The following is a 13,072-nucleotide window of genomic DNA, read 5'->3' as shown; positions in this document are numbered from 1 at the left end:
TAATTAATGCATATAAATTGATTTCTATGATCCTATATGCTTAATCAAGTGATCTATAAGAAGCAAGAAAATCATTTGCTATACTGATCTTTGGAGCCAATGGAATAGAGATTATGTACCCTGGCATCACACATTAAGAATTCAAGTATTATATTACTAAAGTCCAAATTATCGATGCAATTGTTGTTGGCCAATGCAATGTACCGATCACTAGTTTCACATTTCTAAATAGTTTCACTTGATTTAACCTTCTGTTGAGTTTCACATTTTTCTTCCTTGTTCGCTCTATCATGAACTTGGATTTTACACCCTTCAGCTACATTTTGTATTACCTTTTATATTGTTATTTCTTTTGATATTATTTTTAGTTCAGTTGCTTGCTCACCTTATCCTCCTAATCTATATTGTCTATGCAATAAGCTCTGTCTTACAATTGTGCTTTTGGATTGAAAGCTATTTTCAAAATTTTCTTCTAAATATTCTTAAATATATTAATGATTAAATTATAAGGTATATAAATCTCAATAAATAAAACATATGCAAGGAACCAAGATATTTATTCCAATGACTTTATCATTATCCATGTAATGCCTACTTAATGATGCCTAAATAGGCATACATGCTGGCTATTCCACCGCGCAATGCCGCGGTTATACCCCTAGTTGTAAAACAAAGCACGTAGATAGCGTAACGGATCTTCTGTCTCACATTCTGTACCACTCTCTGTCCCATTTTTTATTATATTGCTATTTCTCTTTCACAAACATCATGTTTTTATTTTTTACTCAATTAATAGTTATTGGATCATAAGGAAATAAAAAGGAATTAAAACATGATGTTTGTGAAGGAGAAATAGCAATATAATAAAAAGTGGGACGAAGAGTGGCACAGAGTGTGGGACAGAAGATCCGTTGCGCGTAGAAAGGCATTATAACGATTGTACCTCATCAGTCGGTGGAGGCTGGAGAGTACTTTGTCGTTCTTTTTCAGGGACTTGTATGTCATGACTTGACAGCCCACGTCCGCCATGAACTCATGGAGTCTTTCTTATTCTCACATAATTAAATTAAGATAATTCTTTATCCTTATTTTTCTAAATAAATGGTTTTACAGGCACAGCTGATGCCGAAAATACCAAAAAAAAAAAAAAATTCTACACATTTCTTCATAGTAACTAATGCCCAAAAAAAAAAAAAGAGAAATCAATACCAGGGCTAAGATTCGACAAAATTCATAGCAAGGTAGTTTTCTAATAATATCGATAATCTGGTCACCAAGTAATGATTGCAATATAATTTAGTTTACGTCCTTCATACCAAATGGTAAATGGGATTGGGACAGGCATGATTAGATTTAGTTAAATTGTACTCCCTCCGTCCCACTTTGATAGTCCTGATTTTTTTTTCACACAGTTTAATAAAAAGTAGTTAATTTTGTTGGAACAATCAATTTAGGTAGCTATTTTCCTAAAATACCCTCATATTAATTAGAGTACAACTTTATGGGAACTTGAATTGATGGTAAAAAAAGAATCAAGTCTCATTAAATGGAGTAGGTTTATAGTAACAACAACTTACATTGAACAAGGATATTTTAAGAAAATTAAAATACAACTACATTCTTCAATTGGAAAGTGGACTACAATTTGGGACAGACGAAAAAGGAAAACAGGACTATCAAAGTGGGACGGAGGGAGTATATGATTGATGTATTTCTTTTAAAATTATATATATATATATATATATACACACACACACACACGTATTCCTGCGGGGCTAGTGGCTACAACTTCCAATAAGCTGCTGCACATTTTTTCGGGTTGAATGTGGAGTGGGGACCTAAGCAAATGCCATCATGCATGTGAAGCTGGAACTGCAGCAATAGACACCTTGGCACCGCTATGATACCATCCCATTGAGGTGAAGCTTTGCCAGAGAAAGAAAACTACCCTGCCCTGCTCCATCCTCATTGTTGAGCAATTTCTTATTAGTATTGGGAAGTGCAATTGTCTTTGAATTAAATGGTGCATGACTAATCCTTTTGGCGAATGCCATTTTGATTTTAAAAGATTTCGGCTGAAATTTCAGTCAAGCCTTTGCAAGTGGAAAGGTTTCCATTTAGAGTAGACCTCTATTATTATAGTAAATTCATTTCAATAGAATCCTTCTATCTAACAACTTAAGGTTAAATAGTTAACTGGAATCCGCATAAATAGCTTTCACTTCTTTACTTCAATGAAACTATGGATTTACTTGATTTTGTACAAGCGAAAGCAATCCAAAAGTTCTACTGAATCAAATAAAAAGAAGAACCAAGAAAAGGTTCAGCTGCATGCATTGTTAGGCAATGGGAATGGCTCACCTTTGTACCTGAGGGAGTTGAGCAAAAGGTCAAAAAATGAGACGAAGAGGAGGCTCTCGAAAAAAGGAGAGGTTGGCGAAGGTTACTATACTACAAATTTTCTGTATCAGTACGTGGAAACATCATGGGTTTGGTAACTGGCAATTCGGCATTTATCTACTTTTTTTTCTGGAATTTTGTCAAGGTGGCTTCTAAATAATAGGCCATGACTATCACTTTCTTTAAAAAAAAAAAAAAATTTCTCCCACCTCTCCCCACCCCCTTCCCACCCCGAACTGCCAGATGTAGGATTCGAATGCTAAATCTAGCAACGAAAAGAAATATAAGAGCCCTCCCTTGATTGTTGAGCTAACCCCACGTTCATAAATTGAACAAGAAAATCAGCGTTGTGACCCAGAATCTTCTTTAATTTCAATTTTGTGCAAAATTATATGTGCATCTTTGAAATTTACAAGCCCGGATGTCAATTCAAGAATATCCATTTATTGGGTAATTAAGCTGATTTGATTTGATTTGATATGCTGTTCTTGATTTTAACATATTTAACATATTAAAATGCAATGTTTGTAGAACCCAAAAAATTCTAATAGAAAACTATGGGAGATATATTTCATAAAATCAATGCATATGGGAAGATAATTTACACACATGCAAGTATGTGTGGAAAAAGAGAAATAATACCAGTAATAATCTATTAATCACATTATAAGAACAAAGTTTTTAATCCTTCTCAAATAAACACAATAACATGACTCCCTATTTATAGACTAGATGACTTGATAAACAAGTCTTACAACCATAAGAAATTCTAAATCAGATACTAATTGCTAAATAATAAAACTACCATAATTTGATTCCAATAGAATTACTAAAACCCTAACTTAATTAACACACTACTAAATAATAATATAAAAATTTCTAATTTTAAATCTTGATTTAATATGCCAACAATGTTCATTGTTGATCGTGAACGCCACCACGTCAATGCCTAATATTTTTGCTCCAAAGCATTAGATTACTCTTAATAGTAATACCACGCGGTTTTACATCTTACTATGGTAATTGAAAATGTATAGGAAGTTGAATAATACCTAGGTATCCCAAGAATCCAAGATACATGATATATTTCAACTTATCTTCCAAAAGATTAAAAAAAAAAGGACAAATTTAAAATACAACTTTGCAATATGGAAGCTAGGAAAATGTGGCTTTCCTGAGATGTTCGTATGAAACTTTTATCAAACATTTCCTCCTATTGCCTTTGGAGAATCTCTGAACCGAGGAAATCAGATTTGGGACGTCTCCAAATTGAGCTCTCGATCTCCAATCCGGGTCGGTTAATAAAATTTTTATAATATTTAATATAAACTCGTATAATTTTAATATAATGATAAAATTTTCAACTTATATATTTTAGTGGTGTAAAATTCATGATTATATAAAATTGTATGAATGTATACAAAATATTTTTTTTTTTTTTAAACCCTTTTATCCACCGAACCGAATCAGATAGAGTGCAACTGGAGAGCACCGAACAAATATGTCACATTTTGCAGGGGCAACATGGTTGATGAATTGGCACGCTTTCATAAGAAACAGCTATCCGAAGAAATGCATTTCTGACTTTCATTTTACTGAGAAATCAGTTTCACTTCAATTGCATGGCTGACATCTGCTTACATTTTTGGGATAAGACACAAATCCTTATACAGAACAAGGAGACAATTTTTTGGGATAAGACTCAAATCCTTATACAGAACAAGGAGACAAATTGTTGTCATTTAATAAACAACATAAAGATAAGATAAGGACACTACTATTATATAGTGATATTGGTTGTATCATATTTTTCATTTTTGGCTGTCCAAAATTATTGTTACGTTCCTAAATTGGCATTTCCGATGTTTGTCCCTTGTTTATCCAAGACAAAATACCACAAACTTCATGAGATTGTCGCGTTACTTTCATCAAACCTGATTGCCTTGGAACATGTAATCACTCTTTTGTTCGAAGAAACACCTAAATCCCACCTCTCAAAACATCGTCAGAGAGGGAAATAAATGAAAAGCACGGCAAAATTAGTCATATGCAGGTCACTGTACACAAAAAAGCACAGAGTCCCAAAAATGTCACTACGTATAGGACGGAGGGAGTGGTTTTTTTTTTTCAGACATTTATTCATAATTTATTATTTTTGTGTTTTAAGTTTGGCTCTGGTTCTATATATTAAAAAAAAAAAAAAAAAAGTTCGGCTCTGGTTCTATATAAACCCCTTCACTTCGTTTTATTGTTGCTTGCCACCTTTTATCCTAGACCTCACTCTTCAACCATCACTCAACCGCTTGCTTGCTCCCCTCAGCAAAGAATACATACAACTTGCATTTTGCAGATCGAGTTTCTTGCAGTACAATTTGGTCTGAGAATTTGGCAATTTGCATTTTTATTGTTTTCCCGAGAATTCTTTTGTCTTTGGTTCACTGAAGAAGTTTACCAGAGAAAATGGTTCATATTTTGCACACAGTGTTTGGAGTGATTGGTAGGTTTTCATTTTTATTGTGTTAATAAAATGACAGCAGTCCTATTCTTTTCATTTTTACTTAGGTTTTTATTTGATTCTTACAATTTTTTTTTTCCCTTTCCCCGTTTGTAACAGGAAACGCTTGTGGCTTATTCCTGTTCTTGGCCCCTACGTAAAAATACTGATAATTTGTTTATTTCTTTTTCTTCTTCAAATTGATTATCTCTGATGTCAATTAATTAAAAAGGAAATATAGATTTAGAAATCAACTAATTTGCTGCTTGATACTAGGATTACATTCAAGAGGATCGTTAGGAAAAGGTCCACAGAAGATTTCTCCGGAGTACCTTATACCATGGCTTTGCTCAACTGCCTCCTTTATGCTTGGTAAGTTTCTTGAATTTTCTTTAAATGCTTTTACAAATCTCCACCTCATCTTATTCGCATTGCTAGTTGTCTAGTTCTTCATAAACACCCTAGCTAGGTGTGTGATAAATTTCAATTGTGAACAACAAATTTGCTTTCTTGACTGTATTTTCGAAGCTAATTTTTCAAAGTTGTGAACATACTCTAGTTTTAGCATACTAAATGAAAAGGTGGATGGGTTGTAAAGTTGCTTCTCCTATTCACTAAAAGTCATGTATGTATCTCTGTGTCTGTATATTGTGCTTTGAAGAATTCTTGGTAACTATTACCTCCTTTCTCCATTAGATGCATTTTTTTTTTTCTAAATTGTAACTCCTTAATCAGCTTGACATTTTAAGAAAATTAGTGGCTTGGTACTAACAATTGTTGTAACTCCTTTTTCTTGCTAACAAGTTTACTTTGGGGACGTATCGATGACAATTTGAAAAGTCAACTTTATTCTCAATTTGGAACAATGAGGGAATTTCAATTTTGCATTTATATATTTTGTGCTGTTTGAATAAAGATAGTATGTTTTTGTTTGGACCAAAAAATAAAAAGAAGAAAAAGATGGGGTGATTTTAGAATATTACATATTTAAAGTGTCCAAAAGTTAAGTTAGGACATTCTGATTTGTCCTGATATATGTAAATATGGTTGCTAACGTACATCTCACGTGCCAAGGGCCCAAATCCCGAATCAACTCGTGCCTAATTGAAAAGCCCGATCTACGTTCTTTCGGCCCAAAGTGTAGCTCAGAAAAAAAAATAAATTAATCAAATGCTTCCAAATTCCAGTTAAAGCAGCATATTCCACTGCTAGACTAGAAAAGATTTTTTTTTTCTTGAAATTATCCTTAAATTTCTACAAAATCAAGAATTCCTTAAATTTTTTTCTTGGTTGTTGTTATAAATTTTGGAAAAAGGTATTAAATCAGAACCAGTGAAGGCTATTTTTGAAAAATTTTCAGCATTTTTATCCCTCGGAAAATCTCGTATATAAGCACCAAAACGAAAAGAGCATCAAATAAACTAATTTTTCAAAATCAGAATCTAAAATGAGGTAAAATAATCAGACGACAACACCATATATGAGGCAACCTTATCCCTTTTTTATTTAGAAAATTTTCATTATTGGCTCATGCCAAAAATTATACTAATACCTTTCTTGATTGAATGAACTAGGTACGGTTTGCCTTTTGTGTCGCCAAACAACATATTGGTATCAATAATCAATGCAACTGGAGCAGTATTGGAGTCAATCTATGTGTTGATCTTCCTTATACTTGCACCTAAGAAGGAGAAGGCAAAGGTTTTTGGAATTCTAGTTTTGGTCCTCACAACATTTGCAGCTGTTGTCTTGGTTTCCATGTTGGCCCTCCATGGCAAGACGAGGAAGCTTTTCGTTGGTTTAATTGCCACAATCTTCTCCATTGCAATGTATGCTGCACCTCTTTCAGTAATGGTAAGAGTTGAGCCCGTTCACTTGATTTCTTTTGGGCTGTTTTTTGTTCGAACATTTGAGTCAATTTTTTGACAGCAAAACTAAGTTCAATAATATTCTTCACTTCTAGGGCTTTTACTCGTCCATTTTTCGTCTTATGTACTTCATTGTTCGGTTGTAGTCTTGTTTTTTTTTTTTTTTTGAAGTTATTTTTTAAGGTGATGGTTGCAGGGTGCTAAGAGGAAAAATAGATATCATGAGATGAAACGTCCTGTTATTACTATGCACTGCTGTAAATGGCAAATGAAAAGTGTAGCTTTATTTGATCGATTTTATGTATACAAGACAAATTTAAGTGGCAGAGGCATATATCATGGCTTTATATATAGCCTCTTTCATTCTTTATTTCACTTTTCCTACTTTTCCTAAAAATTAGTAAGCTGGGAAGCCCAAGTACTAATTGATTTCAAGCATTTCTACCGGAAAAAATGGCAAGATTCTAGTTCATTATGGATTTACATACATTGTTGTATCACAACACTATGGATAAAATGCTTATTATGATCTATGCATGCAGAGGTTGGTGATCAAAACCAAGAGTGTGGAGTATATGCCATTTTTCTTGTCCCTGTTTGTTTTCCTAACTGGGACTACGTGGTTCATTTATGGGATGATTGGAAAGGATCCTTTCCTTGCTGTGAGTATCATATTCTAACTTCACAAGTACTTTCAAATTATGCAGACTCAATTTTTTGTTTTTATTTTTATTTTTTTGGCTACTTATGTACTTAATTGTCTGTTTTTATCAGTCGATTGGCTTAAAAGTTGTATGAGAAAACATATGGATTGTTCATATTGATGCCTATAACATCAGCAACAAAAATCTATAGTTCCTAATTTAACCTATAAATGATTTGACTTTTGCCCTTTGCATGACCATAGAAATTGTGATAACCTTAATAGCTTTTTCAGGCAAGGGATCCTTCTATGAATTTGAATAACTATGTAATACAAATCAGTAGACAAACCACGAGAATCAGTTCATCTAGTAGCTATAGACTATACAACTTTGCTTGCTTTTAACTATTCCCATTGGAGCCAACTTCTAAATTTGCAGGTACCTAATGGATTTGGATGTGTTTTGGGAGCAATGCAATTGATGTTGTATGCCATTTATCACAAGAATAAGGGGGACAACAATAAAGGTGTAGCCAATGGATCTTTGGAGATGGGAATTGAGCAGTCCCATCAGCAGAAACATGCCACCAATGATAGGCAACTTGATGGACAACTTTAATTAAGTTTGATCATGTAAATTCAAATTTACCTTATTCCTAATTGTTGTTCACTACAAGTAAGAAAACCCATATGGGATAATTAATCAATGTAACAATGATTGATATCATAATCGATTGGTTTTCCCAGGGGAACTTAGTTAATATAATGAGCTCAAGAAAATTGTTTATCTGGGAAGTACCATAGTAGTTCCTTCGATCGGGGAATTTGATCATCTTTTGCTAGTAGCCTTACTTTGATCAATCATTTTTTGCTGAACTACGTAATCATGCATCATAAAATTAACAATTATTAGATTTAATGTATATATTGCTGAGCAAGATTGAAAAGGAAAACACAAGGAAATTGAGCTTGGCACTTGATATTCCTTTACGTTTCCCTTTCTCCACTAATGTAGTTAAAAGGACATTACATACTCAAGGCAAGTAATATAGATATTTCATTTTCAGCCGTTCACAAGGTAGTAGATTAACTTAATGCTTGGCACTTGGCCGGGAGCAAAAGTAGAAGATATAAGTTGAGAAAATGTATAGAAATTCATTATTAGAAATGTACTCTCAAGTCTCATGCAGATAATATACTAGTTTGGAACGCCCATTCCATTCTATGAGAGGTATTTTCACAAGGAAAATAAGGATGTTATACCATTAATTATTCAAAATCTACTGTTATCTTATCTATTTGTCCCTATCCTTTGAGTATTTTGACCCCTTTAGTTTTCATACACTTTCGAGTTTTTAAATATCAAATGATGCAAATAACGAACAAGAGAGTTTTATTTATATTTGTAACTTTCAAAGTTAGAGCACATTTGTGATGATATTGAAAAAAGTTAGAGTACTGTTTTCTTCTCTTATCTCAACCGGTCAAACTTTCCCCACTCTTTTCACTCTCTCTTTAGACGGGAAAAAAAACTTTTGACTAGAGAAAAGTGTTAGGATCCAGGCGCGAAACAAACAACTATTGAGACATCAAGTGCACAACAATTTAATAAGGAAACAAGTCACAAGCATGAAAGATAGATGACACACAATATTTAACGTGGTTCGGCTCCACCATTGAGCTTACGTCCATGGAGAGAAACCTATTCTTTATTATGAGAGGAAAACCCTATACAAGAATACAACTTAAACTCAAGTCCAACTCTTGTATACCATCTCTCATTTCCCAAGAACCCTCTCTCACACCTCATGTACAAGGTTACATGATGCCCCTTGTGTATCCTTGTGTGTCTATTGTGTAGTATGCCAACCCACCTATTTATAGAGAACATTACTGCCAAAAAAATCGAATAACAATTGAAAACCAATACTATTTCCTAAACTCATGTAAAGTAGGAAATAGTAGGGAAAATCGTCCAAAACGTCCCTCACATTTTATAAAATGACTTTTTTCGTCCCTCACTTTTAAAAGTGTAATTTTATGTCCCTTACATATTCACATCGGTCAAATTTAGTCCCTAACTAGGTTTTCTATCATTTTTTGGCCGGAATCCATCACGTGCCTTGCACGTGATCATTTTTGAAGGGCAAATTTGTCAAATTATATTTTACATAATCTAATCTACAGTCCTCCATATTTTATAAAACAAATTTTTTCGTCCCTCACATTTTATAAAATGATTTTTTCATCCCTCACATTTCACAAAATGAATTTCTCCATCCCTCACATTTCAAAAAATGAATATTTCCATCCCTTACTAATTATGTATGTGAGGGAAACCTTAAAAAAAAAAGTGTGTGAATACATTTTGTTTAAACACAAGTATATGTCTATTTGATTTTGCTTAATAATCCGAATAGCATAAATATATGTATGTGTCTATTTGATTTCACTTAACAATACGAATACCATTTATTATACGTGATCATTTGATTTCGTCTGGTATTAGCTAGTAAATAATCTTGCATTCATTGTCAAGTTGGCCAATAAAGCTATTTTCGGTTAAAATACAATAAGAATATGCAAATTAAGGTTCTATTGATAAATATTAGTCATAATCATACAAAAGAGAAGATAGCCCACAAGTTGGGCCCAATTACATACATGTGTTTATACTATTATTATTAATCAAAATCAAATAGACATATATATGTGTTTAAAAAATGTATTCACTAGTGAGAAATGAAAATTCATTTTGTGAAATATGAGGGATGAAAAAAATCATTTGATAAAATGTGAGGGACGAAAAAATTTATTTTATAAAATGTGGAGGACTATAGATGAGATTAAGTAAAATATAATTTGACAAATTTACCCTTAAAAAATGATCATGTGCCTTGCACATGATGGATTCCGGCCAAAAAATGATCGGAAACCTAATTAGGGACTAAATTTGTCCGATGTGAATATGTAAGAGATATAAAATTACACTTTTAAAAGTGAGGGACGAAAAAAGTTATTTTACAAAATGTGAGGAACGTTTTGGACGATTTTCCCCAAAATAGTATCTAATTCTAGCTAAATAGGGCTTTACTTGACTACTACTCCAAGTAACTAAATCCAATTAGGAAACTAGTTACTTCCCACACCAAATAGGAATCTTGACTAAAAGAAATTAAGCCAATTTCCTAACAAAAAGAAATGAAGAGACAATATGTGTTGTTTTCATCTCTATTAAGGAATTTATAGCTTCAGGAAAAAGTAAAAAGAAAGAAAGGAGCACGGCTTTCTCAGATTTTGTTATATGAGAACTACCTCAATAAAAAAATTTGGTAGCCAAACTTCCTGTGGAAAAGTATCTTGATCTTTTCCCTATCATATTAATTTTTGGATTAATTTTCTATATATTTAATACACTTTTATCATTGGATACATGACATATAATCCAAATTTAAATTTGAAATTCAAATTTTGCAGATGTATGAAACATTCAGTTGTGATAGTGTATACACTGTTAAAATATGTAATATTTACTCTTAATTTTTTGGATAATTCCACTCTACAACGTTTTGACTCACTTTGCATGAAAAGACCATACTCACTTTGCTGTTGATGGAGTGAGAATGGCTTGGAATGATTTGGAAACTTTTCTCTAATTTCAAAAGCATAGAGCTTTTAGGGATGATTTGATATGTGAGCAAGCAAAAAATTTTAATGCTCCTATTTGGAATGTGTCCAAGATAGATATTTAGATTGCCAAATGGGAATAGAGTCAAATCACAGCAATTGGACTTGGTATAATTTGTGCCTTTTCTTATAAATTTCTACAATTGGCATCAAGAAAACAAAATTGATTAGCTTCTTTCCTTTTTCGTTTCCCATAAATCTCCTTAACAAAGAGAATAGAACACAAATTTGGATTAACTTCTCTAGCTAGTCCTTTACCCTCTTGGTCATGACAGCTTCAATGAAATGCACCAACTCCGCCGAAAACAGATCCTTTTTTAAGTTACAGGTTACTCAAAAGCAACCCACAGAACACGTAACATTGTCATCACTGACTATGATAACTTGTTCTTCTGTACCAAAAATGTAGTTCCCTTCTGCCTATAAATGAATTAACCTCCCCCACAACAATATCCTCATTACTATTATATCTCAAGTCATTTAAAAAAAAAAAAAAACTAAGAGGATATATTAGCATATACAAAGTAGCCTTCTTCTGGATGGGGGTTGCTGGGGTTTAATTTTTCATGTCTTAAAGTGGCGTTTATGAGCATATGATTATATTTGAAACTGAAATAGTTGAATTGTGGAACACAAACAATTTTTTTTCCCTTATTTTTGACAACGAATTGGTCGTACTAGATAACACTAAGATATACAATATGACTCACACTTTACCTTGAACACAGGTCACTGGATATAAAGAAGAAAAAAATGTATGTACATGGTCCAGTGTGTAAAATCAAATCATTCTTGTTCTTTGACCAATAAATGCCAGAGATTTTGAGGCCACAAACAAAGGTTCAATCTCAACTCCGCACCTGCAAGAGCTTCTCTTGAAATGATTAGGATGGTGAGTTAGTTTGAATTCATCAGCAGCATTAATGGTACAAATGCTTCAACTTTTGTTGTGTATGCCTAAACCTCGATTCTATTGTTAGAAAATTGGCTTAATTTCTTTTAGTCAAAATTCCTATTTGGTGTAGGAAGTAACTAGCTTCCTAATTGGATTTAGTTACTTGAAATACTAGTCAAGTAAAACTCTATTTAGCTAGAATTAGATGCTATTTTCTAATCTATATGAGTTTAGGAAATAGTATTAGTTTTCAATTGTTATTTGATTTTTTGACAGTAATGTTCTCTATAAATAGGTAGATTCGCATACTACAAAGACACAAAAGAAAGGAGTGAGAGAGTTCTTAATGGGGGAGAGGGTTATACAAGAGTTGGGGTTTAGGAATAAAGTTGTAATACTGTGGTGTTTTTTCTCTCATAGTAAGAATAAGTTTTTCTCTCCGTGGAAGTAGGCTTGGTGATTAAGCCGAACCACGTTAATTTTTGTGTGTTGCTTATCGTTCGTGCTAGATATAGTTTTCTATTAAATTATTGGTCTTTTCTTTTTCAAATAATTGGCCTGATATTCTAACATTTATTTCATCCATTCAATAAAAAAAAATTCGTTACACATTTCCACATTTTTGAACTCAGAATCATGTGTCTTGAGAGCCCTGATATGCAGGGCAATGTGCCTGAGATTAAGAGAATTGAATGCTTGGTTTGGGGTATGTACATGTACATGTCTTAGTCAGTATTAAAAAATGTGGACTGATCTTTACTAATCCTGCCATGTTGAGGTGAAGTAGAAATTTGTCAACAATAACAAGTCCTTTTTTCTTTTTCTTCTGTTTATGCCATGATTGGTCTGCATTGTGGATCAAGGGAATGGACAGCAGAATTTATAAGTGTTCTTCTTAACTACCATACATTATTCTAGAACTGAACCTAGCTTTTTTCTTGCCTTGACTTCCACTGTTTGGATGTCACTGCTTTACTCCGGAAAACCCTCCAAGTTACCAATTAAAGTGATTTCTTTCATTTCTACATCTTGCTAACCGTTAAGTATGTCCTTGTAGATAAATCTGGCTAACTTAATTTTTGTTT

The 13,072-nt window shown here is 32.9% G+C and overlaps 1 protein-coding gene across 1 annotated transcript; it reads left to right on the top strand.

The window, feature by feature from the left end:
• Positions 1-4,336: 4,336 nt before the first annotated feature.
• On the top strand, positions 4,337-8,200 carry LOC113714400 (bidirectional sugar transporter SWEET1-like). The gene is made up of 6 exons (XM_027238213.2): positions 4,337-4,897; positions 5,015-5,051; positions 5,171-5,266; positions 6,469-6,748; positions 7,305-7,424; positions 7,845-8,200. Exons 1-6 carry the CDS (start codon positions 4,861-4,863, stop codon positions 8,022-8,024), a joined length of 750 nt encoding a protein of 249 aa, XP_027094014.1. The 5' UTR covers positions 4,337-4,860; the 3' UTR covers positions 8,025-8,200.
• The last annotated feature ends 4,872 nt before the right edge of the window (positions 8,201-13,072 follow it).

This window comes from Coffea arabica, chromosome 10c (assembly GCF_036785885.1).
Source record: "Coffea arabica cultivar ET-39 chromosome 10c, Coffea Arabica ET-39 HiFi, whole genome shotgun sequence".
NCBI classification, from domain to species: Eukaryota; Viridiplantae; Streptophyta; class Magnoliopsida; order Gentianales; family Rubiaceae; genus Coffea; species Coffea arabica.
Note: the sequence above shows the minus strand (reverse complement) of the source record. Positions and strands in the feature narration are given on the sequence as shown.

Coding starts and splice junctions, on each gene's coding strand:
- LOC113714400 (XM_027238213.2), top strand. CDS start 4,861: ATGGTTCATATTTTGCACACAGTGTTTGGAGTGATTG. Junction 5,052..5,170: donor TTCCTGTTCTTGGCCCCTAC/GTAAAAATACTG, acceptor GCTTGATACTAG/GATTACATTCAAGAGGATCG. Junction 7,425..7,844: donor GAAAGGATCCTTTCCTTGCT/GTGAGTATCATA, acceptor CTAAATTTGCAG/GTACCTAATGGATTTGGATG.